The sequence below is a fragment of the Xenopus tropicalis genome, chromosome 1 (assembly GCF_000004195.4).
Source record: "Xenopus tropicalis strain Nigerian chromosome 1, UCB_Xtro_10.0, whole genome shotgun sequence".
NCBI classification, from domain to species: Eukaryota; Metazoa; Chordata; class Amphibia; order Anura; family Pipidae; genus Xenopus; species Xenopus tropicalis.
Window position 1 is genome coordinate 165,807,109 of NC_030677.2, and position 27,698 is coordinate 165,834,806.

The 27,698-nt window shown below is 36.8% G+C and overlaps 1 protein-coding gene across 1 annotated transcript; it reads left to right on the forward strand.

Moving 5' to 3' along the window:
- The first annotated feature begins 563 nt into the window (after positions 1-563).
- On the forward strand, positions 564-25,074 carry hspb8 (heat shock protein family B (small) member 8). Its single transcript, NM_001005658.1, has 3 exons — positions 564-1,191; positions 11,829-11,892; positions 23,275-25,074. The coding sequence occupies exons 1-3, from the start codon at positions 807-809 to the stop codon at positions 23,432-23,434; spliced, it is 609 nt and encodes a 202-aa protein (NP_001005658.1). The 5' UTR covers positions 564-806; the 3' UTR covers positions 23,435-25,074.
- The last annotated feature ends 2,624 nt before the right edge of the window (positions 25,075-27,698 follow it).

The following is a 27,698-nucleotide window of genomic DNA, read 5'->3' on the forward strand; positions in this document are numbered from 1 at the left end:
ATGCCAAGCATGCATCAAAATAAGGCTTGTACTGCAAATTAAAAGTTAAGTATGGGTTATTTAACCCATACAGAAAGGTACCAGTTAAAGGTAAAATGAAGTCTATATATAATATAATTTGTACAGTACAAAATATGCAGAATGAATAAGGCATTAGAAACAACTTAATGGAATTTATCCAATGGAGGGGGTGACCTTGTTTTATAAGAGTTTAATTTAATAACAAGTATAAAATGACACAGCCTGTGGTTTTCTCTAAATACAAATGTCGACGCGATGGGGGGATGGAAGACGCGAGAGGAATCAAGGAGGGGTCAGCAGGAGAAGGCAGTCTAAAATTGGATACCCTTAGTAATAGGTCCAGTCTCTTCTGGGAGTCATCAGCTGTTACAAAAGCAGATTCTTGTAGGGTGTTTCATAAGCTTCAAATACCCAGCTGACAAGCTACAGGCAGCAAGCATTAACAGGCAGATATAAATAGGAGCCAGTGACTGCAGCACAGAAGTTTACAGAACTTTCTCGACTGATGGCACCAGTGTTTAATAGACTTACTGGCAGCCACACGAGTCAAAGGATCAAGGCACCTCTCTTCTTTTCAATGAGTCTGCTCAGATCCAGAAAGATTTTAGATTGCTTTTAACTGATTTAATTCCACAGCTACTCTTTTTTTCTGGTTATTTTTTATTTTTTTTTGCTATTAAAGCATTCGCCAAGAGGCTGCACTGCCTGAAGATTATTCTGCCTGTACGGAAATTACAATAACCATAATCAGGTTGACATTTTCCAGTCACAGCTAAAGAAAAATAATGGCTGACAGTCAGTTACCCTTCACCTGCCATTACCCATCTAACAGACACAGGGGAAGCCGTGATCCTTTTCGAGAACAAGGACTGTCATCTCGCCTTCTTGATGAAGATTTTGGCATTCCACCTTTTTCAGATGATTTAACCATGGACTGGCCAGATTGGGCAAGGCCCAGACTGACTTCTGCCTGGTCGGGCCCTTTAAGATCAGGCTTGGTGAGATCAGGGATGCCCCCACCCGTATATAATTCCAGATACACGGGTTATCCTGACGCTCGTAACACTGTAGCAAATATCAGCCAGCCATGGAAGGTCTGCGTAAATGTGCAAACTTTCAAGCCAGAGGAGCTGACAGTTAAAACGAAGGATGGCTTTGTAGAAGTTTCAGGTTAGTAACAATATATACATATACACATGTTCTTTGCTTCACTGATCATTTAGTTAGGCTTATCTGGGGTTTATTTACAAATGTAAGTATAGGATGCAAAGATTTTTACCCACAATGCAGCATTTCCCACCACAAATGTTGCATAATTGTGGCAGTGAAAGAGTCAGTATTGGCACTTAGCATAAAAAAGATGTATGTATATGATTCTTTAGGAGTTTAGCAAGTCTACTGCACCTATTAACACAGCCTGTAGTGGGGACCATGGAATTAATGCCACTTTCCGGGTGGCAGTAGCACACTTGAACCTATTAAGCAATTAGGAACAGAAGGTGGGCACTGATGCACTCGTGCCAATGCGCAACTATAGGGTTTTGTGTGCTAAAAGCTTAATCGTCTGACAAAAAGACTTCAGAGTTAATTTATTACTACTGGCATAAGCTTTGACCTATCATTTAATCCATGCATTACAGAATAGAAAAAAGGAAATAATAGAATTACTAATAAGAACATCTAGGCATAGCAAGCAGATAATAATCTGCATATACTGATAATATTTGCCTCAGAACAGCAAAGCAACTAACTAATTTGGGGGTTGTGTATGGGCAATGCTCCAGAAGTCCCAGATTGCTAGGGATTTTAGGGAACTGTAGTTCACCTACAGATAGAGGCCTGTCTCGGACATAATTTAAAGGGATTCTGTCATGATTTTTACAGTGTAGTTTTTATTTCTAAATTACACTGTTTACATAGCAAATAATTCACTCTACCATTTAAAATTTTATTCTTGAACCAACAAAGGTGTTTTTTAGTTCTACTATTGGTGTGTAGGCGCCATGTGCCTGAGTCTGAGCTTTCAGAAGGAGCCAGCGCTACACATTGGAACTGCTTTCAGGCAACCTATTGTTTCTCCTACTCCCATGTAACTGGAGGAGTCCCAAGCCTGACTTGGATTTCTTACTATTGAGTGCTATTCTGATATCCACTGGGAGCTGCCATCTTGCTGCCTTCCATTGTTCTGCTGATCGGCTGCTGGGAGGGAGGGATATCACTCCAACTTGCAGCTCAGCAGTAAAGTGTGACTGAAGTTTATCAGAGCACAGGTCACGTGGCTGTGGCACCCTGAGAAATGAAGAATATGGCTAGCCCCATTTCAAATTTTAAAATTAAATATAAAAAATCTGTCTGAAAAACAGATGCAGATGCAGATTGCAGATTCTGCTGGAGAAGCTCTATTAACTGATGTGTTTTAAAAATGTTTTCCTATGACAGTATTCCTTTAATGATAAAGAAAAGTTTTTTGTCAGGGGGCTAACATTATCAAGTACACTAAAAGTGCACTACTTCGTTGGTGGATTATTAGCACTGGACAGTACTGAAACTGGTGGCAATCGATGGTGACTTTGCAATATCTTTACCCCAGCCTAGCAGTGTGCAGAATGTTACACTGGGGGTTAAAGCCAATATGGCTTCAGGCTAGTGGATTTATGTGTTCCAAGTGTGTGACATATGTCTTGTCAAGTCTTCATCACACACATCTTAAACTCACTCATATCCTTATACAGAATGCAATGTGGTTACAGCAAAGCATGCACAAAACACTATTTACTAGATCATGCTAGCACAGTAGTTCTCAAACTGTCAGGCTGTCTCTGTGAGGCAGTTGATGAGGGGGGCACTTGAAGGTCAATAAGGATAAAATGTGGGGTAAATGTACCTGTGATGTATATCTCTCTGCCTACAGTAAGGGGACTGTTTCTGCTAAGGCAGATATTCACAATTTGCGGGCCATGGAAATAAGACAGCATGCAGAAATAGGGCGGCACCAGTACCTGAAACAATGACCTGTTCCCTGTGTCTACACTTGTACTTTTCATTCCTTCAGGCTCAGTGCATCAACTGGGCCACATGGTGATTGGTCAATTTGACAAGAGGTTTAAAGTTGAACTTCCTGTCATCTTTCTGTTGCTATAGCAAAAAAGGAAAGGCCCTTTGGGAGATGGGCAGAGAAGGAGAGCAGAAGACTTAAAGAAAGAAGAGAAGGAAATAACAAAAAAGGCTAGGGAATAAATAGTTACATAGTTAAGTTGGGTTGAAAAAAGACCAAAGTTCATCAAATTAGCCCTTCCAACTGAACCCTAGACAATGTGAAAGGAAGCGAGACTGGGATATACAGTAAGAGGTACTTTGAAAAACAAAGAGGTAATACTATATTGAATTAAACCAAACAGAACATAAAAGGAAACTTTAGAGAGAAACCCATATATAAAGAAAGGATTTATCAGGTATCCTGGCAGGTATTCTGGCCCATTCCTCATGGCTGATCCTTACATATATGTATGTGCATATGTGTGTGTTGTGGGCTAGAGGACTTGAATAAATGTTAGATATCAAAGGGCCGGCTGAGAGAAAAAAGTTTAAGAACATCAGAGCTAATAATACACTAATTATGCTCACATATGTGCACATTGACAGGAGGAGAATCTGCCTTGTGTACTTGCTACTAGCACAGGTGCAACTGCTTGTAAGGCAACTGCCACTGGGAAATGCTGTCTTTAAAAGTGACAGTCATCTGAAAATTAGTTGTCACCAAGTTTATGATAACAAATAAATAAATAGCAGTGAACACAGGCCATTTTGAGCATTTAGTCCAACCTTCTTAGCTGTTAATTTCCATTGGAAACAGAACTGTGGAAATGTGCCACATTCCTTCTACTTCTTGCTCCTTCCATGGTTAGTGCAACTCACACCCATAAGACAGTACAGTTTGGCAACCCTCCAAACTGTACTGCTAATTGGTTTAATTACTCTTCTTATAAAGGGGCCTATTTATGATTGCTCAGGCCTTCAGGAAAGGAAACTCTGGGTAAATCTGCTAACTCACGCTGGGGTTTTGGGTCTGAATACCTTGGAAACTTTCCTTATTTTTCCTGAACGGGTTTCTGTTAAAAAAAACAAAAAACGTTTGGTAGCTTTAATGCAATTTGGAGCTGTTAGGCTCGAAGCCTTCAGCAATCATAAATAGGCACACAGGCCTGAGCATTTAGTCCAACCTTCTTAACTGTTAATTTCCATCGGCAACAGAACTGTGGAAATGTGCCACATTCCTTCCACTTCTTGCTCCTTCCATGGTTAGTGCAACTCGCACCCATAACACAAAATTCACAGACGAGTAAATTCAGTGCCTGACAGTTCAATGAAAGGGTATTCATTTATTGTGGGTAATCCACATGGCACATGGTGCCTATTTATTTGCTCCTTGCCTACCCCTCTAAATGAAATTACCAGTGGTTTAAAATCTTTTTTGTTTAAAAAAATAAATGTACCTGTCCCTAATTGTAGCCCACCATTGTGAACGGTACAGTATATATCTCCTGCTTGTCACATTCCCATGCTTAGCTTGCAGGGGAAAGCAAATGTCATTGTTCAAACATGGCAGCTCTAAAACAGGGTTGGCAGCAGGTACAGGGTTATATTGGGATAGAAGGCCAGGATAGGCTTTTTTTTAAAAGGGAACAGCTAGGGGTGTCACTTGGACAGTGCTAATAATAGGGGACATAGAAAACAAAGATAGGCCTCTATTTTATTTCAAGAGAGGTGGCAACCCTCCAAACTGTACTGCTAATTGGCTTAATTGCTTCTTATTAAGGGGCCTATTTATGATTGCTCAGGCCTTCAGGAAAGGAAACCCTGGGTAAATCTGCTAACTCACGCTGGGGTTCTGGGTCTGAATACCTTGGAAACTTTCCTTATTTTTCCTGAACGGGCTTCTGTTAAAAAAAAAAAAAACGTTTGGTAGCTTTAACGCAACTTGGAGCTTTTAGGCTCGAAGACTTCAGCAATCATAAATAGGCCCCTTTGTATATCAGTAACACATGTGCCTAGAAACACTCTGCAAGGCTTAAAGCCCATGGGGTATTAGCTGGGAACCTTTGAAAATGCTGGGAATTTTCTGGAACAATTCGTGTGCATATGGCACACGTAGGTTAGTAATCACCTATTTTTGCCATAACCACAGCAACCACTTGAGAATTATTAATGCTATCTGTCTGCCAATTTTTACCAGAGAAAATTTATTGGGGGAAAAGCCTGTTCTAAAAGCCTTGGTCCAAAATCAGCTTTTATTTATTGTACTGAGTACTGAGTCTTCTCTGTCTTCTGTACTTAGCAGGACAGCATAGGAAGTGTCCATATAATTAACCCTGTTGGCTCCTGTATTAAAACACAACCCACTGAAAATACTGGTTTACTGAAAATGAAATGTGTTCTACCTCTGCATCAATATGCATAAATTGTGACCATGACCAGTGATTACTTTATATGGGAAACTGGATTGTGAAGCTACATTTACCCTCTTTGATGCAGTTAAAATACTATTCATCCCTATTGTAAGGAGAAAATGCCAGATTAGATGAATAGGCTGGCAACCATTGCTTATGGGGTCCTGATGTACCCCTGGCTGCTGAACTGCATTTTTTTTGTTTGTTTTTATTTACACAGACATATGAACTGCTTGGCCTTGCCTTGCAATTAATGCAATTTTTGTGCATGTGTGAGGCATTCATTGGTTATCTGGGATATAGACAGGCTCAGACAGATACACAGATGCACATTGTGAAAAAAATGCTTATAACTCTTTAGAATTAATTTTGTTGGCCTGGGGATATATGTTACACTGATTAATGCAATCACTGAAAAAAGAGCAAAATGTGTACTGACATTTGCCCTGGGTCCCAGTAACACTAGCACTTTAACAGCTGAGGAAAAACATTCCACTAATAGCTAAAGGATGTCAAAGCTGGGGGTCCAGGGTTAAATAGGATCTACACCCAAAATAATAATTGATTTTACAGGTATGGGACCTGCTATCTAGAATTCTCAAGACCTGGGGTTTCTAGATCTTTCCATAATCTGGATCTCCATACTTTAAGTCTACTAAAAAAGTATTTAAACATTAAATAAACCCAGGAGAATTGTTTTGCCTCCAATAAGGATTAATTATATCTTAGCTGGGATCAAATACACAGCACTATTTTATTATTACAGAAACAAAGGAAATCATTTTAAAATGTTTGAATTACTTTATTACAATGGAGTCTATTGGAAATAGCCTTCCCATAATTCGGAGCTTTCTGGATAATGGGTTTCTATCAGTTTTAGACTGCTCATACCAGTGCTCATAGAGCATACACAGACAGTTTGGCTTACTGGCACTTTGACCTTCAAAGACAGCTGTTGAGTTAAAAGCCTTGTATTAGATGTTTTTAGCTGTTAATATCTAAAAAACATCTAAAATTATCAATAGAATGTAAATTGCAGAAGTGTTCACATCCATTTATTCTTTGGTTAAGTTCATCTTTAAACAGCTGAAGGTTTTATGTTAGCTATGCCTCAATTATGTCATGTTTTTTTCTCTTGGATTGGGGGCCTAGAATTCCTGGAATTACTTAGGCCCCATACCTGTAGCTCTGACCCTACTTTGCAAACTATCTTAACTGCTTAATTTGCTTTTCACATATTGAAATCCATAGCTAATGTTACCCTTGTACATAGCTTGATTTCTGTGTTAATACAGTGCTAAAGAATATCTTTTTGCCAGCTGCCCAGAGTGACAACTTGAGACTTGAGAGTGGCAGCTGTGAAAGTGGGCTCCGTGTATGAGAAGGAACACCTGTTAGGGCGAAAATAGGACATGCTGTAAAATTGCAGAGAACTTTAATTAACTCAATTATATCACAAAGTGGTTGGAAAAAAACTGAAAAGTCTGTGTTTAATGGCAGTGAAATAGCAGAAAGGTAAAAGAAGAACATTACATAGAATGTTCTCTCCTGCAAGAATTAATTCAACAAAGCTGAGATTATATATTTTTTTTTTTCTCTTTATTGCAAGGTTCGGCACGTTTGTTCACTTTGTTTCTGACCGTTTTTTTACTTGTTACACTTCTTAGATTAATTTGTATTGGTTGTTGTATTTTATCTTGTGATTAGTCACACACCCAATAAAAACTTTGTAGAGGGGATGTGACCTTTAGCCTATGAGTAAGTGCCCTTCAGGCACGAAACGCGTCAGGTAATATGTCCTAATAAAATTTGTTATTTGTAATTTTATTCAGTTGCTGTTGTGATTTTTTAATTTTTTCTCACCTTATTTGATATTGAATTGGCTGTTGTCTGCGACCTGGACTGAGGTTTAAGAGGTCAGAAAATCCCTTTTTTTCATATAATTTTTTGTTTTTCTTTTTAGTAAAGTAAGGCAGCTTACTATCTTATTTCCCCTTTAATATCTTATTTCCCCTAAAGCTTATATCACACCGAGAGCTGTCTAGCAAAAGGTGCTCTTTCTTGTGGGCATAACACACTCCTGCTTAATATTCTCTTTCTAATTGATTGCTGAGATATTATAAGTTTTGTGGGCCTATGTAATAAAATAATAAAATAAATTTGTCCAGGAGCAGTAACCTATAGCAACCACTCAGCAGAAAGCATTTACTGGTCACCTGTTTTAAAGCAAACATCTTATTGGTTGCTTTGGGTTAATGATCCTGGGCGAACATGGTTCCTTTTATTACATATGGGGGTTTCAGAGTCAGTGGTGCATTCATCTTAGTTAATCCTAGGGTCATTGACTCTCTGTGCTGCGGAAAATGAAGCAAATTGCAAAACTCAGAGGAGCACTTGTCTGTCAGATCACTATCACATTCTATCAGAAACATTTTATTATAAATGCAGTTTTGCATCAGAAGTAACTCATATTAATATTCAAAAGATATTTGGTAAGAAAGAAATGTTTGATTGGTTCCTGTAGTTACAGCACTTATGCAAAGTGACATCTAATGGCATTTGTGATATTCATCTCCAGTGATAGAAAACACGCCCCCAAGCTTGGTAAATGGTAAAAAAAATGTAATTCTTATAAACAGCCCTTGCACTGTTCTGCCTGCTTGCTGCGATGTGTATTTCAGCTCTTAAAATAATAAATTTGGTTCCTGAAATCCTAATCTACCAAATGACATAGAAGCAGGTGCTGAACACCACAGCTGTCCTCAGCAGGAATTTCAACATATACCTTTAAGCATAGAGGCTTAGGAAGTAAATGGTAATGCATGACTACATGCTACAATTTATTATGTTTAATAAGAACTGCCTATAAAACATATTACATTGCAATCAGGTAATTAGAGAAAGAGTTGTCTATCAGAAGCACTGGTGCATTTGTAGGCACTGTTTACTGCACAGTACTATCAGCCACATGCTACTGGGGTCCTAGAGAGCTTTCTTTGGACACCACTGATTTATATGACGGTTACTAGATTAGTATAAAAATTGGGAACATTTCTAGCGAGTACAGATAGATGGGGCTATATATACAGTATATATACTGTATACACACCAACACTTAAACATCCATAAGGTGCAAATCTATATTAGTAATAGCAAAGATGCCTCCCTACACTGAAAGAGGAATGGATAACTTGCTCTTTTCCCCACAATAAGTTGCGATAAAACCACTTAAATTAAAGGTACTTGGGTCAAAATGCTCTTTTCGCACTTCCACATAGTTGCACTTAACACCACTCAGTCCTTCCTGCCCTCTGTTCCGAATCAGGCTCTGTTGCACTTTCGGATGCAGGGGAACCCTGGGGCTACTACCATCTTTTGACATTAGCTCCATTTTTGTCTTTTGCATTCTGCATCAATAGGAACAGTGCACTTGCATATAAAGAATCATGCTCAGACATCACTCGAACATCGAACATTAGAAATTATGCCTTATGGACTTCTATGCAGTTGCGTCCAATTTGCATTATAGTCTTCTATAAGACCATCAAATATTATACAGATATGGGACCCATTATCCAGAATGCTCGGGACCTGGGTTTTCCGAATAAGGGATCTTTCCATAATTTGGATCTCCATACCTTAAGTCTCCTAAAAGATTATTTAAACACAAAATAAACTCAGCAGGAGTGTTTTGCTTTCAATAAGGATTAATTATATCTTAGCTGGGATCAAGTACAAGGTATTGTTTTATTATTTTAAATTAGGGTAGCCTTCCCGTAATTTGTAACTTTCTGGATAATGGGTTTCTGGATAACAGATCCCATACCTGTACATCTCTCCTTTTGCCCTGTAAGTAGAAATTGAAAAGTGTGCAGAATAAACTGTGGCTATATGTGCTAATTAATAAATGTAATTAACAAAATAAAATAAAAGTAGACAGTAAACAGTAAAAATGTTCTGCTATTCAATATATACGTTAAAATGATACAGTAACCATTATACTATACGAGAACTGCCATGCTGCTTAATTTGCTAAATTAAATACCATCCATAAGAACTGAAAAAATAGTGACCCAACAAGATTAGCAGAACAAATTAAGTGATTGGCTGTTTTTTTTACTCATTAACAAATCAAGACCAAAGCTCTTTCTTTGCAAGCTTTAATCTTATCTGTAAAGCATATTTAATATAGTGGAAATAAGGGCTACAAAGACATGTTACTATATGCTTGGAAAGCAATGATCTCAATTTATTGAGCTAAGAAAAATAATACAGTCTGTAGGTTTATGCATTTACATCATATCTGCAATTCCTAATGCACTTCATAGACAGTAAGTCACGGATACACTAGAAATAGCACTCAAACACTTCTACGCAATAATGTTGAGACATTCTCTGGAGAAAGGAAATATACCAACTTTAAGTAGACGCTACTTTAATATCCCTCTAAATGTAGTTTGTAAATTATTATACAGAGCCTAATTTATCTGAATATTCCTCCTTAGTGATGTGAAATCTGTCATACTGTTTCTGATGTTAGTTCAGAATAAAATACAAAAATATACACAGCTACCCAGCTAAATTATCTTTAGGACTCTTTTATATAGTGCAACCTATTTTGTGGTCATACACAGATTCCCACAGTCTTTACGTGAATTTGTGCATATGTCAATGTATGGCTGAACTGCATACAGTTTGCCTATGCTACGCTGGATATCCTGGAACTTCAGGGTTTCCATAGAGTCAAAAAACGCTGAATTCTTGTACCTTAAGATCACATGCATCATTTAGAAGCCAATCACTGAAAATGATGACATATTGACACCAAAGAATTTCAGTACAACTGTATCGTACTTGCGTTAAATTACAATTGCATGCATTTTACCACATCGCACACAACTGCACCAAACACAGATTCAATGGTACTGCAATTATGGGAAAAACCTCTGCATTGGCATTGCTACTTGCACCCCAAATTGCACTATACACATTGCACTTGCTCTTGTTAATGAGCCCTATTATTATGCAAAGTCGGCAAAATTTGCTGTAATGCTTAATCTGCTTTAATAATTATACCGAAGCACTTTTCAGTTACGGACAAAAACCCAGTGTAAAAATTCTTTATTGGGCAGAGTATCCTTCAGCGAGTCCCCACCTCTCTGTATTACATAATCTTACACTGACACAATGATCAGTTATGATGCAAAATGAGTAAAAGACTTGTCTCACTTCCAGATCACTTTATACAATATACATATGAAAGATAGGCTAGGGAAAGCTACATTTCCCAGCAGATCCCTGGCAGACAACCCACACAATGAAGAGTCTTCTGCATAGTAAATTATCCATTGGCTGATGCTGCAGCTATCACTTAGCACTGAAGAAGCTGCCACAGGGAGCTGGCATGTAAAAAGAACCAATGTATCACAGATGCCATATTGGGAGAGCATACCATATTGGCATCATATATTTCTGTCCACCAGTTATGTATATGACTGCGTAGGAGCTTGCTAAAGAAATGTTTTGCTGATCTCTAAAACAATAGCATTAAGCCAAAAGAGGTTGCTCAGTAGCTGTATGAGCATGTGAATGGTGTAAACTCAGCCTGTTCAAAGCATACTGAGCCTGTACTTCCTTGCAATGTGACTGATGGTTTCACAGGCCGATTGCTTAAATTTGCCCAGCCAAATATGTGGTCAGATGTCAGATATCCTAAAAAATGGCCAGTGTATGTCAACATACTGCACCTGATTTCAACATAGTTGAATGAAAAGAAATTGATAACTGACCATCATCTGCTTGTATGTTCAAACCTTACCCTGTTCTGCCTATTCTGATGGGACATGCAAACAAAATGGCTCATGACTGGATTGGTTGTTATATATATTTGTATTATATATATATATAATGACCCCATTCTAATTTGGTTATTCAAATCAATACTAAAAGATTGGATCAGTTTGCTAGCTTTGCTGCCTCTCTGTATGGCTATCCAAAATAGAGGAGGAAAAAGATGCCTCATCAACTTACACTTGCTTTCAAGATTTAATGACTAGTGATAAGTAAATCTGTCCCGTTTCGATTTGCTGAAAAATGTATGAAACAGCAAAAATTTGAAAAATACAATGGGTGTTTTCTCAAGCAACAATTTATTTAAATTCTCAACTTTTTTTCATCCATTGCAGCCAATGGGCATTGTTTTTTGCTCATCGCTGTATAAGGAGTTGGTGGTATGCAAAATGAAGCCATTACTAATTTGCAATCTTTAACAATATTAAGATATCAAGTTTTATTGATTATGAGGATATGAGAACATACAATAAAAATGGCATAAGAACATTTGTTTGTTTGTCATTGTAGGTAACCATGAAGAGCAACAGAAGGAAGGAGGAATTGTCTCTAAAAACTTCACCAAAAAATTTCAGTGAGTATTTGATCCCAGCTGGTTATGTGTGTTTGTGTGTGTGGTGTGCGCGCATGGGGGGGCTGACCTCCTGTTTCAGGGACTTCTGAAGTATGTGAGTTATGAGCAATGCCAGATACCAATCATACAGCCTCTGTGTGTGAGGGATGGGGGTTTAAAGCTGGTTTATTTAAAGACATCTCCACATTTAGCTCACAATGCAACAAAATGTATATACTGTAAGTTGATACTAAAGGATAAGGAAACCGATTTTGCTCATTTCATATTTTACCCTTTCTAAATTCTGTCCTCATATAGAACTCTTGCCAACAATTGTATCCCTACTTCATCTCTTATGTGAAATATGCATATCTGGGAGGCCACAAAGTAAAAAACTGGTAATGCTGCCACAGTAGTGTTTCATATTAACTGCTTATATGCTGACTCAATCAGATCTTAACTTGCATTGCCTACATTTTATACCTTATAGAATTTATTGTTGATTGGGTCAGAGAGGTAACTGTACTTGGTGCACTAGTGGCTCCAAACATTTGGATCTGCAGCAATTCTGCTTGTACTTAAAACCTCCAGTTCTAGTGCCACCCCCTCAACTAAGCCTGGGATTAACAAATGTAACCTACTGCTCTGACCAGTAAGACTCTGTTTATGTCTTCAGAGGCCAATGTAGATAGAAGGTACAATTTGTAATCAGTGGTGGAGACCAGCTCTTTGTAATTACAAACATTTTAACATTTCCTCAGAGCTTGGAGCTAATCTTGAAGAACACAATTTAGACCTCCCTAAAGGTCCCCATACACGAGGCGATTTCACTCATTGTGCGACGAACGATTATATCGACAAACGGTTGTATGGCGATCGGGTTTCCATACGATATGCCATCCACGGGCAACGATAATTTGCAAAAGATTTCATTGTATCATTATCGTAAAATACGTACGATCGTACATCTACGTACGATCCAATGTCGTTGCGGAAGCGGTATTTATTTATTTATGTTTGTTGACTTCCGCTGCTGGCAATCTTGACATGCGCAGAGAACAATCGTTTCTTAGACAAATGTCTGACACTCACGCCAACTGGCAGATTTTATCATTAAACGATTAAAATTTTTAAACCTGGCCGATCGATTTTGGGGACGATAATGTCGGGTCGATTAGTGGGCTGACGATCGTTCGCACACCATCAACTATACGATAACTTAACGATAGTATCGGATCGTTCGGGAATTGGTTGTTTGACAGTAAAAAAATCGGCCCGTGTATGGGGGCCTTAAGTCCAGTTATTTATATTGATGTCCTGAATTTTGTTTGGGATCCAGCCAAAGCCAATCCTTTTTAGAGCATTCAAATTTGACTCAATCCGTGGTACTGGCTGAACCAAATCCTGACCCTAAATATTACATGACTTTTACAAATAGTGTTGGATTTTTACATTTTTTTGCATGGTGATAATCCACATTAGCAAATTAGGAGTCAGACTCGGCTCGGGAATATGCAGAATCTTTGTTGGCTTATTTGGCATCCAGTCAAATTTTAAAAATTTGAATTAGTTGCACGGCTAGTAATTTAAAAATTGAGTCATTTCTTTTCCATTATGGAATCAGTTGACTCTTTGTTACTTAATGGCAGGTACAAAACTTGTTTTACATTCATAATACTGAACAATTACAAAGCATGGATACTTTTTAGTCATTTTAGAAACAAGTATCTATTATAAGGATCAGTAACACTAAAAAATTGAACAGTCATGCATTCATATATAGCAGATGAGCTCTGTAGAATACAATAGTATTCTACAGAGCTTATCTATTATCTTCTTTGTAACCTGTACCATTTTGTCCTATTTCAGTTTACATGGCTACTTAGGAGCTTAGAAAAAAACTTTTATCAGAGCAGGGCAAAAATTCATACTATTTTAACAACGTTGATACACTTTCATTTTTTGGTGTTATTCTTCCTTTAAACATCTGCAACTACTCAATATTTACATACATTTAGGTGTTCACTGGGAATGTATTCAGCAAGTAACATTTTGTCCTAAAAGGCAAATAAAGAAATGTGTTAATGCAAGTAGGATCTCTGACTACAGGCTGAGGTGTGACCATGCTTTGCTTATGCACTGTGGAAGTTTCTCAGAAAGTTCTTGTCTTAAAGTCCATATATGGCTGTAAAATTGTCTTCATAGTGAAGATGTGGCATTATGCCAAAAACCTGTCTGACACCACAATGCTCTGGTTTCATCTCAAAGCTCGCAGACACTTTCAGGATCTTAGACCAAACATTCAGCATTAAACATTTAGTTAGAAGGATATAAAAGCCAAGCAGATTGCCAGGTTCTTTAAACAGAGAGGTATTGTGTCCGTATAATTTACATTATAATTTAACGCCCCTGCAATGTACTGCAAACTCTCCTGATAATGAAGGAGTCTATCACACTGTTTTCAAAACCAGACAGCAGTACACTGTCTATGATTGTTTAATTACTTTAGTATTACTGCATTCTTTAACCAGAATTGGTGCAGTAAAATACAACATATAGCAGTACAGTCATTTATCTTGAAGTAGTTAATTCCTTTTAGTTGTGTCTCCTCAGTTGGTGTCTTTATGCGATCACCCCTTTATGTCTTTCTGTGTGTCTCTAAGCAAAACATCTATTGGAGGGTGGGGTTAAGATCCATACAATTTCAGGGTAACCATACAGATTACTGTTAAATATGCCAAATATATATTGTATTTATTGATAGAAAAATCAATTGCTTTAAAGGGGAACTCCAGCTCTTGGACCAAAACTTGTTAAAGAGCCCCACTCAACACAGAAACCCCTAATAAACCTATCACTGTAGTGTGTTCAAATAAAAGTATTCATTGCACTGTGATGTTACTTTTGTTATTGACATTACAAGTGCAGAGAATTATGGGATTTGGAGGATGTAGTCTGAAGGCAGGCTGAGGACAGTTGACTACTGTTACATTTTATTTGTGTCTCAAAGTAGTCAGCCAGAACAGCAGGAACCAGGATTGGGTTACTGTTCCAACCCCTATAATTACATTACATGTTATCTGCTTCTGATCCATTACACAAAGGTAATTTACTAACACAATTTCTGGGTAAAAACAGTCTAAACAGCAAAAACGTGAGCATTCTGGCTTTTGAAAGTCAATTGGGGTCATTAATGTGTGTAACACATTTGTTAAGTAATGCCAGTGCAGATCCTGGAACAATAATTGTGGGTGGATGCCTACTTATGGTGATGCACATTTTAATTAAGGGGGAACAAATCCCAAAGTGACAGTTTTTGAACGCAACCACAAATTTTGTGCCACAGTTAAGACTTTGCTTCAGAATGTAAAACTTAGGTGTAGGTAACTATGAGACACAAGTTTTAGCACTGTTACTTTGCAGCGCTTGGGCCAGTTGTGACCATAGAACTAAATGCATGAAGTTCTCCCAGTACTCATGCGGTTCTCCTTGGGGTGCTCTTGTTTGCTGTAGAAGGATAACTTTCTTCAGATTCAAATGACACCAGTGTGAGCCTATGGTAGGGGCTGGTGTGAATAACAAAACATTCTTTGTATGCGTAATAACACATGGGTCTTTTCTGGACAATTTACTCACTGCTAGGCTTCTCAGGCAATTCTATTAGAGGACGATGGAGGTGATATTGGATACCTTGGCCCTGTGTATTAGGAATACTAATATAAGTAAAAATGACCAATGTGTCATTAGCCCTAGACGTATCACAAGGACAGAATGCTAAATGTTATTACACTACAACCTCTCATTGCCTTTAACTTGACTACTACCACAGAGTGCATTATCTGATCCAGACAGAAAATAAATCATGCTCTGATTTGATCACATTTGGCCAGATCTAGTAGCAGACCCTTTTATTTTATAGGAGTTTCTTTCTGTCCTCCCTTCACTTCAATTTTCTCCATGACCTTGATAAAAAAATGTTTAGCAAGTGCAGTTTTCCTTTTTTTTATGGTTTTCCCTTTAACCTCTTTGTGATTACTCTCACTTTTTTCATTGGCTGATAATTACAGATAGTACATTGGCCTGCTTGTCTAGCCTACAAAGGCCAAGTTGCAAGAATATTTTCTACAGTACAGCCCCACTGTGCTATCACACATAACCTAACCTTTCCATTTAATTCTTTTTAAGGGTGAGTTATACCGTCACTGGAAATTACACCACTGCAATGTCCACAATTATGGCATAGATATGTCACCACACCTTCTTGTCTTAGGGGCCCATTTACTTACTCACGAACGGGCCGAATGCGTCCGATTGCGGTTTTTTTGTAATGATCGGTATTTTGCGATTTTTTTCGGAAAATTATCGCGACTTTTTCGTTACCAATACGATTTTTGCGGAAAAACGCGAGTTTTTCGTAGCCATTCCGAAAGTTGCAATTTTTTCGTAGCGTTAAAACTTGCGCAAAAAGTTGTGTTTTTTTTCGTAGTGTTAAAACTTGCGCAAAACGTCGCGCCTTTTAAGTTTTAACGCTACGAAAAAAGCGCAACTTTTCGCGCAAGTTTTAACGCTACGAAAAAATCGCAACTTTCGGAATGGCTACGAAAAATTCACGTTTTTTCGCGCAAATCGTATTGGTAACGAAAAAGTCGCGATAATTTCTGAAAAGTCGTAAAGGCGCCGAAAAAATCGAAAAAAATACGAAAAAGTCGCAAAATGTTCGTTTTCCAATCGGAATTTTTCGGATTCGAATTCGTGGGTTGGTAAATCAGCCCCTTAGTGTGACCTTAAATCACCAACTAAATCACCCACTGTTTTACCTTTTCTGTATGAGAAATGTGGGGTTGTAAAACAGCTTGCCACATTTTGGGTACAAACTCAGTATCCCCCAATATTTTAAAACCACTTTGCTGATGTCCTTAGAATTGGTATCAAATGTTGTTACCAGAGGAATATGCTGCCCTTTAGTGCATGGGACCCTTTTACCTCGTCCCTGATTCTCATCAATTCATATTCATCATAAATGCTTTATTTAAACTTTTGGACAATTTTTAGTAATGACTGATCATATTTTGTAACCTGTTATTTGAAGTGGCACATTTAACCCTGGTGAAATGACTCTTAGTTAAGCCTTTAAAAATTTCAGGTGGGTGAAAAATTGTGACCTGAAGGAAATTATCCTGTCAGTAGGTTTAGTATATACTTTTTTGACAAAACCTGTCCCTGTATATATAACATTTACATCAAAAAAGTGCAGTGTAATAGCATGAGTCCATTAACCCTTCCAAGTAAACCCAGCAAAAAACAAAAGATGCCTTCTTATATATCCTACTGTATTATCAATGTGCAATACATATCTCAAATATAGAACTTAACAAATATAACCTTTATCTATGATTTGGCAAATAGCCACATGCAGTGTCACCAAGGTGATGTTGATGGATGGCAGTTCAAAGGATTCCCTACATATTTCAGGATTTACATCTCTTGAGGCTCTTCAGCCTGATATGCCCCAGTCGCATTTGTTGCCAACACCTAACAAATGTTAACTGGCCAGAAGAATGGAAAGTGTAAGCGAGATGCACTAAAATTAGCAATTTGAGCATGTTCTTTAGAAAACAAAATAGGTTTTCTTAAAAATAGGGGTGACAACAACTTAGCCTCAGCAAATATGGTAACATGTTATATCAGTGTTTGACCTGATTTTCTATAAAAAATGTAAAAGTGAAGTAAGGGTGCTCCTTGGTATCTGAGTGTGTGGTAAAAATGCTTCTTCAGTCTGTAAATGCCTTTCTTTGAATATAAAGTACTTTTAATAGATATTGAGCTAGTCTCCAGTTGAAAATAATTAGAAAAATAATACAGAAAATGATTTATCCATTGCTCAGCATTTATTAGTATTAGTTAGCACTTAACTCAAATATATTAAAAAGAATAAAGATACAAATGTATTTTGTGGCTGGATTTTTGTTGGATTAAGCCAATATCATTTTTGTATCACAGTCTATTATTGCCCTTTAATGTATTACTGTCCATTCGAACACTGGACTTTCTACTAACAACTGTTGATGGGTCTTAACGGCTTAGAAGGTCTCTACAAGCTATCTGAGGCAATAAGACCTCTTTGGCAACAAGACTATCTATTAAACTATCTCTGATAGTCAAGTCATAGTTTGGTTATATAATAATGATTGATACAATGAAGTAAAGATATACTGGTATTGATATTAGTGGTTTTGTGGAGTACACATGAATGAAAAGCTATATAATAAGCTGGATTGTCATACAACAATCCCTACACACAACTTATACTGTGATTATGTGCTATCATTCAATAGAAAGATATAAGGCAGATCTTTTTGAATACATGGAAAAAGGAATTAGTACAGAAATAGTTAACTACACAATTTAAATCCATCTGTTCCAGCTTCTGGTTACAACAGCAAATAGGACATCACTCACAAGAGCAGCTGTAAAAACAAAGATAAAAGTGATTTAAATACCTAAGAAGTTCCTTTATGCAGCAGAGGGTGCATCTGTTGTGTACATTGCCATGTATAAATCAGAGAGTTTTGAGGGCCAGGTCATGTAATGATTATTACATTGAAACCACATACACAATAATCAGATTCTTGCAGGACATGAATTGGAATTGCAGGTTCTTCCTTCCAGGATGGCAACCCAGTTGTAGGCTGAAGACAACACATCAGTGCAGAATTGCCTGGAAGCCAAACAGATGCAGCATCCATGTAATCAGCCTAATTTAGAAAAACAGCGGGTTCTGGGGAAACACAAATATATTAGATTGCTCACATAGATAGAGTATTTTGCTAGAAAGTTAGAAGTGCCTAATAAATTGTATGATACATTATCAACCATTTACCGTATATGCCCCCTCCAAACTGCATATTGACATTTTACTGTGCCAAAATTAAGCATTGTGTGAAGATTAAATCAAGTATCTTTTCTTTCTGGGGGTTATGTAATAACAGTTATAAAGTTATAGCAGGTGTTTACACCAGGTCTGAACTGGGATTCCAAATGGGTCCTTGCATTTCAAGCACAGAGATCCAATTCTCCTCCCACCAGTCCAATACATAGTGACTGTCTATGGCAGTGATCCCCAACCAGTGGCTAATGAGTAACTTGATGTCCACTAACCCCTTGAATGTTGTTCCTAGTGGCCTCAAAGCAAGTGCTTTTTTTTGAATTCCTGGCTTGGAGGCAAGTTTTGGTTGCATAAAAACCAGGTGTACTGCCATCAGAGCCCCCTGTACGCTGCCAGTCTACATAGGGGCCATCAAATAGTCAATCATGGCCCCTTTTTTGCAACCCTTTTTTTCCTGGTGTTGCTCCCCAACTCCTTTTACATTTGAAAGGGTTGGTCTATGGTACATTACAACAGCCCGCTAGCACTTGACAGAATCCACAGATTGCCAGGCCCAGCTCAAACCCCACTGAAAGTACCTAAAATGGAAAAGTACCTAAATAATTCCTATGCCTGTTGCATACGCACAGTATTAAAAGTTGTAATATAACTAGTACTTTGTTAATGAATAGGTATTCTGTTGAAAACATTTTCAACAATACAACCTTGTTCATAAGATGCCAGCAACTGTTCTTGGCCTTTAATATAACATCAACCTGCTGTTACTCTATGGGAGTTTCAATTAAATGACCCCCTAAACCTGTTCTTCATTTGAACCTTTTATATACCCCCTACTAGCCTTTCTGCATATATTGTATTAAAGCAACTATCTAACTCTTTTGAATTGTCTACCACACAACTCTAAAGAAATAGTGTCTATTTATTTAAAATATCCTTGGCCTCCTAAGGATTCTTTTGTGAATCAACGTATGCATAACTTCTTTTGAATCTTTCCAAACATGTACTTGGAGATTTGCAGAATAGACGTTAGAATAAAGGGAGTTGAAGTCATTATTCCAGGAGACTGAAATGCTTTATGAGTAAGGTGGAATTTCATGTGGGAAGAAATATGTTTGATGGAATTAGAAGAGGGAGGGAACTGCTCCGTAGATCAAGTACACAGCAGGAAAACAGCTTCTACCAACATATTTATTAGAATAATTGTTTCCCTCCTCTAAAGGACCTTGAACCGATGCAGATAAAAACAGTGTTGGCTATAGAAAAATCTTTTCACATTAAGTGGTGGAAGAAATGTATTGCTGCAAACATCACATTCTCAAAACTATTATTTTGCTGTGGACAGCATGAAAAGGTTATATTTAAATGACATAAAACTTGCTTTCTTACCGTTTAAAGGCCACAGCTCAAGTTTATCTTAATGTATTGCATGTAAAAGAACAATGTTGGCATAGATAAGTCCACTATACGGTATGCTCAAATACTGTCTGGCACAGTTGGGCAGACTGCCAGATAGCCTTGTAGCAAAACTGTCCATAGAGAAAATCAAGTTCATGCTGGGAACAAGGGCAGACAAGGATGTGATTGGCTGCACTTTCATCATATAGGAATTTATATGAACTGTATTTTATATTTCATGATACCTTTTTTAATGTAGATCTATTTTGAAGTTTTGTCAAATTAAATTACTAAGGCACATAAGTCTTCACAACTTTTCTATGTGAATGATCAGTTTTATCAAAACAATGACCACCTAATAAGTATTTTGCCATATTCCAGAAGTGCATTGAGATTTTAGAAAGGCAAAAAAACAAGGTTAGTAAATAAAGTTCTACAAATATGTTAGATCATGGACTGTGGGTGCAAATTCACGTGATATTAGGGAGAATATACAGTCAATGCAGATATTGCTCATATTGGTATATTTTTACAGCTGTTTGGTTTTGATTTTACTGCTTTATAGAGATCCTTACAAAAGAGGCTGAATAATACATTTTAAATTATTTAGAGTGAAAAGTAGCAACAAGATAAAAGAATGCAATATATAAGGGTATTTAATACATTCATGAGAGAGGGATTTATTAACCAAAAATGAATGTTGGGCCATGTTATGAATTTAGAAGGCAGAAAATAAATCTCCAACAGGTAAAGTAAAAAAAGGTAACTTAACTAAAAACTGCTTTTCAGTGACTAACTTTATCGAATTAACTAAATTCGAGCTATAGATGGCAAAACTAAATTAGAAAAGTAGTTCATCTTGCTACTCAGAAAGGGAGGGCCCAAAACCAAGTCAATATTCTGGTACGCTTAATCAAAATGAACAATTCTGAGTGTATGCTTTAATGAGTAAGGCCCTTTGCCTCCTGTAAGCAATATGTATGTTTTATATATACAGTCTTCTGTTTAAGAGAGATGCTGATTATGCTGGCACTTTATAAATGCTTGTTAATAATGAATGAATTGTAATATAATTTATTTAAGTCAAAATCTGCTCTTACACCAGTGCCAACCAATCCAGCAGACACAATAAAATAGAAATAGAACTAAAATATTTCTAAAGAAAGCTAGGTTACTTATATTGTCTTTTTTATCAGTTGCTGACAACATCAGTATTTCTAGATTTTGCTAAAGATAATATTTTACAGTAATCTTTTCTATAACTCAACTGTGTTGATATCATGTGTCATTGCATGGATATATTACTAGCAATATCTGTCTTGTTCCTGACAGTTTATGTCTGTACCAAGTAGGTGTCATGAAAGTTTATAATACAGATTCATCAGACAATTAAACTGTGAAGAAAATGGCAGTCGACAAATCCCATAAATCAAATGAGAATAGTGTCATTGATGTTGCTGGGATAAATATAGGATCATATCTCATACACTGTATCAGAGAATTGTATGTTATGATTTCTCAGTCCAAATCTATAAAGTAACATGTTCTTAAAAAGTAGCATGTGACAACTGGACTCTACACTAAATACTGGGGTTTTTATATCAAATGTTGAGTGTTGTAATTAGTATGGGGTGAATTTTTTCTAGATACTATACATATGTATACCACTTAGTCAGTGTGCACTATAATGCAAAGGGACAATTACATATAAAATAGGAAATTCTTACCCATTAATACTTTCTTGACGTTATATATACAGGTATGGTATTCCTTATCCAGAAACCTGTTATTCAGAAAGCTCCGTATTATGGGAAGGCCATCTCCCATAGACTCAATTTTATTTAAATAATTCACATAAAAAAGATTCCTTTTTCTTTGTAATAATAAAACAGTACCTTGACTTGAACCCAACTACAATATTCTTAATGAGATTGCCATCTGTCTTCTTTGCTTGCTCTCTTATTGACTTAAGAGAGCAAGCTCACTCTTTAAATATGGTTCACACATGATGTGTAATATAATTGTAATATTCATTGGAATTACAATATTTTGCAAAGGTAGTTCAGCTAAATTATTAAAATGCAAGTAAAGTCTAAAAAATATCAAGGTGTGACATCAAGAGATTATTATTATTTTCAACCCAAATAATTATAGAAAAATGTTTGTTTGTTAGCCTAAATATGAAATAACTTAGTCTGCCTGCAATAAATTTTGAAGAAAATATTTTAAAAACCATATATAGGAGCAATTTTGCCACCCATTTCAACTGGACACATACTTTTCACATGGCTTTTTTAAGGTTATGAATTATTAGCATCCTAATTTGACCTATATCCAACCTGCAGCTATAAATGCTAATACACATCAAGGGGATGAATAATAAGGTAATGAATAACAAAACTTTCGTACTCGTTGCGACAAATACGATTTTGTCGCACAAATTGTCGCAAAGTACGATAAAGTTGCGGAAATTAACGAAAATATCGTAGAAAATACGCACAGTTCTAAAACTTAGAAAAAACACAAATTTTTAGTATTCACACTCAATCGTACATTAATGAATAGGCCCCCAAGTGTGAGAGTTGAATTTTACTGTTATTCTTATTTTAAATAGCTTATATTTCTTTTCAGCCTCTCTGCTACTGATCATCTACTGAATTTTTTAAATGCAGCATGCTTCATTTTTATGCTTTTGACAGACATTTAAAGTACAATAAAATAGATATGTATGTTGCACTTATGAAAACGTCCTTACATGATTTTGAAAATAAATATAGATGAAATATATTAATTGTACACTGTGGTATGTTTACCCTGTATTTAAAAGCACGCTACATGTAAAGGTCCTAAAATAAACATACATTGCATGGAGGATTGGAGATTAGTTCAGCTACACACAACACAGCTGAATAGAAAGCAATGACTTTAAGAATCTATTATTATTATGACCAACTTGTATTCAGCTATCTAGAATGAGCATGGAGTCTATGGAAGATGACCTTCCCATAATTCAGAGCTTTCTGGATAATGGGTTATCCAGATAACATATCCCATACCCATATTTGACATTTTTTGTGGGTCCAAGGGTAATATTTTAATGTCTATCCTCATCTTATTTTTAGGTTGCCTCCGGAAGTGGATGCACAAACTGTATTTGCCTCACTGTCTCCAGAAGGCCTTCTTATCATTGAAGCACCCGTGGTGCCCCCCTACAACCAGCAGGGAGATGATAGTTACACATATGAGCTGCCTCTTGATCCTCAAGAAGTCTGTGCTTCCTGAAAAAAACTTCAATAACAAAAACCTCAGCTGAGGAACACAATGTGGATTCCAAACAATTCTGCAATAGGCAAACAGATGCATACTCTCAATATTGTGTATTTTAATCCTAACATGAAAGTAATTTTAATGTACTTTACTATAAAAAAAGAAATTCTGGAAAGGCTCCAACATGTCTTTGATTTGCCTCATTGTGATTTTGGATGTCATATACAAAATACCTAACAGTTTTTGTTTATTTGTTCTGAATTGTTCTCATTTACAGACCTGTTTCAAGTAGAAAGTGCTTACCAAAGAATTAGGCTTCTTAGCTAAACATAATAAAATTGCACAGTATTCTAGTGTCTGCATAGACAACCTCGGTCTCACTCATCTGCATATTATCATTGTTAGTACTTTAGTAGAAACACTACTGTGCTGGCAAATAAAAGCCTACTGGCTTATCTAGTATCTCTCATTTACAGCATGCCAGCATTCTGCTCTTATATGCTAAGGTTTAGATATGCAGATATTCATGGCAGGCAGTTAAAATAAAGGCAAAATTCAAACAGGGAAACTCAAAGGGGAATGATTTATCTTTTCTTTAGCGCATCTAGAAAAATAAAAGATAGGAAAGAGAAAAGAGTTTGAGGATCACTCAGTCTATAGCATTCAGAGTTTAAGTAATTCTACACAAAAAGGCAGGTAAAAGATTGTTTACAATGTTAAAAATGTAATATTTAATTACATTTTGTTCCTCAGGCTAATGACACACAGAGCTTTAACAGTTACAATCAGGGGGCAAACATTTGTGGTCAACCCCCCCCCCCATGCCTATCACTCCTTCCCCACATAGCAGTAATAGGCAGACCTCTGCTCAGAAATACTCTCTTAAATATTTGAGCAAAATGTTGCCTATACATTCCTATAATGAATGTTGATCGGGAGGCTTGCCATCAAATGAAAACCAGCAGCGGTCATATCGATCCACGTGATATTAGCTTAAAAGGTGAAGCTTCCGGCTTATGTTTAGAGGGAAAATAAGTATTTGTAGAAAAAAAGAGCATCTAACATATACCCAGCCTAGAGATTCTACCAGTGTTGTTACCATTTAGGTAGGAACTTGGCATGCATAAAACTTTATGATCTTTTACACTACATGTTTGTGACCATTTGACAGGTGTCAACGGACTTCTAAACCCTTTTAGTCCATCAAAATGGATGCATTTTCCTAACACAAAGCAGAAAATCTACAGCCTACAATTTATCAATTGGTCTCAGAATGTCAGTCTACATACACTGTTTAAATTATGTTTTCTAGGGCCTTGTTTACCTGTGTTAGCATACAGTATGTCCTGTTAATATCAAGGCATGCATAAATATCTTTAGTTATTAAAATTCACAATTATCCCTATAAGCTGTAAGCAGATTGAGTGTGTCGGTTATGGTGACCAACCTGCAACACTAGTTTCCAGAGGTCTTATCCACATTGTTTTCTGTGAGTCTTCAGAGATCTTCACTGAAGGAAAAAGAACATAGCTAGCTTGTTTACATGCAGTGAGATTTAAGCCTATTGTAGGTTTATCTGTATATTGGAAATAACCAAACATTTCTTTCACGTTTTTGTCTTGCTAAAATTATTGAATAAAAGGTATAGAAAATAATGTTTTCTTTTTCTTTGAGTAATGAATTGGGCCAAATACAGTAAATGTCCTGAACACCACCAAATATGACCACAAGGTATGTTAAGTTGATGATAGTAAGTCCGTACACTGACATTTATTTAGAGTCCCAACTCTTCTCATTCCAAGGTACCAGTACAATACATGATATCCTTGTCAGCATATTCAGTTTTTAATACATATTGCTTATTGTTCCTAGATAATAGAACTGCCCTTTTGAATGTGATGTTTATATGGAAAGCTATTCATAATAAATCCATATTCCACCGTGTTCATCAAAACCTGCTAAATCCAGTATAGTCTAAATCTATAGTCACACTAATGCACTTTGCTTGGGGCTAAATTTAAATTTGTGTTTGTCATGTCCTATAGTTTGAAACAGCATCTTACTATTGCTGAAGTCTTAGCAAGGAGTGATAATGACTTCTATGTCAATTACATTAGGTTTTATGACTATGTGGCAATTATTCTGCCTTTTTATGGTGTTATAATATATTACATTTTATGGCTTCCTATCTCCCTTAATACAGAGCTGTTTGCATGCAGAATTTTAAGATAAGCATCTTAATACACCAACCTTATCTTCAGCAACAACTTAACCCATTACTTGCACAAGAAATACTTTGTCAAATTGCACATATAACCAATTTAGCAATAAAGGATAAACGGAGCTTCAATTTGAAGCAGCGTAGGTGGTTTTTCACGGTGAGGGCAGTGAGGTTGGGGAATGCCCTTCCTAGTGATGTGGTAATGGAAGATTCTGTTAATGCCTTTAAGAGGGGCCTAGATGAGTTCTTGAACAATCAGAATATCCAAGGCTATTGTGATACTAATATCTACAGTAAGTACTAGTGGTTGTATTTATAGTTTATGTATGTGAGTGTATAGATTGGTAGGTGTGGGTTAGGTGTGCTGGGTTTACTTGGATGGGTTGAACTTGATGGACACTGGTCTTTTTTCAACTCTATGTAACTATGTAACTATATAACTATGTAACTATCTCACTTAGTAGGTGATGCTTTATGAATGCACTTGGGCTACTATGACATTGACTGTGGCTCACGAGTAAGAAAGGTTGGGGATCCCTGCTGTACATACAAAATTGCGATCTTGTGTTACAGCTCATTCTCTTTCACAGACCTAGGGGGAGATTGACTAATCCACGAACGGTCCGAAGGCGGCCGAATGCGTTTTTTTCATAATGATGGGTATTTTTGCCACTTTTTCGTTGCCGTTGCGACTTTTTCGTATGTTCCACGACTTTCTCGTCGCCATCGTGACTTTTTCGGATATTTTCCGTGACTTTTTCGTCCGACTTGAAAACGAACATTTTGCGACTTTTTCGTATGTTTTGCGATTTTTTCGGATTCTGTACGAATTTTTCGTTACCAATACGATTTTTGAGTAAAAACGCGAGTTTTTCGTATCCATTACGAAAGTTGCGTAAAAAGTTGCGCATTTTTTGTAGCGTTAAAACTTACGCGAAAAGTTGCGCATTTTTCGTAGCGTTAAAACTTAACGCTACGAAAAATGCGCAACTTTTCGCGTAAGTTTTAACGCTACGAAAAATGCGCAACTTTTTACGCAACTTTCGTAATGGATAGGAAAACTCGCGTTTTTACGCAAAAATCGTATTGGTAACGAAAAATTCGTAAAGAATCCGAAAAAATCGCAAAACATACGAAAAAAACGCAATCGGACTCCATTCGACCCGTTCGTGGGTAAGTAAATCAGCCCCTAGGTTTGGTTGTTGAAAGGAAGATAGTTAGATTACCAATGCAGATAATCACAATGCATAATGGACTTATGTTTATCTGTTTGCCAAAACAGTCACAACCAAGGTTGAATTTAAGGGGTATTTATAAAGGGCTCATTATCTTTAGACAAATTACCTAAACTATTACATACTAAGATAAAAAGTTTTAAAGCAAAATTATGTTACTGCATTTTAATAAAAATAAGAAATAAGAAAGAAATCAGTTAAAGAATAGGCAGAATGTACTAACGTCATAGGGCCATAGTTCTGTGCAGTCTTCAGAATTCACAACCAGCACAGGATCCACCAGTAATTTGTAAGTCTACTAGACAGAGGGTCACTCTTTCTCCACCAGCGTGACACCAGCCTAATTTCTATTTTACTCATGTTGAAAGTAGTTATATACTGACCATTTAAAGTGCAAACCCTATTGTGTCATTTAGTGGGTAAATGTCACTAAAATCTATGGAATTCTTAGCAGACATAAGGCCTAACGAATGGTTAATGGTTGCTGGTTGTGTCCTTTTGAAGTTGTGTGTATTTTAAAAGGAAAACTAAACTTCATTATGTTTGGGCTTCTATATCAGCCCAAAGCTGCTACATCAGAGAAGATCTGTGCCTCTAAAGATGGCCCAGTAGCACCCCATATTTCTTTCTGCTGATTCACTGCACACACTCCAGGCTACAATTTACACAATATGACATTCACAATACAAGGCTAATTAATAAAGAATTCAGATTAACATTGCATGACAGCATCTATATTTACTAATAACATGCCCTGTTTCTATGACAGGGGAAACCTCACTTGCTGCTAATGTAGCAGCATTCCAAAGCACACTGAACATAT

What these genes read in the sequence shown, in the direction of transcription:
- hspb8 (NM_001005658.1), top strand. Translation starts at nt 807, where the DNA reads ATGGCTGACAGTCAGTTACCCTTCACCTGCCATTACCCATCTAACAGA. An exon ending in TGGCTTTGTAGAAGTTTCAG is followed by an intron (nt 1,192 to 11,828) that starts GTTAGTAACAAT and finishes TTGTCATTGTAG; the next exon opens with GTAACCATGAAGAGCAACAG. An exon ending in AACTTCACCAAAAAATTTCA is followed by an intron (nt 11,893 to 23,274) that starts GTGAGTATTTGA and finishes TCTTATTTTTAG; the next exon opens with GTTGCCTCCGGAAGTGGATG.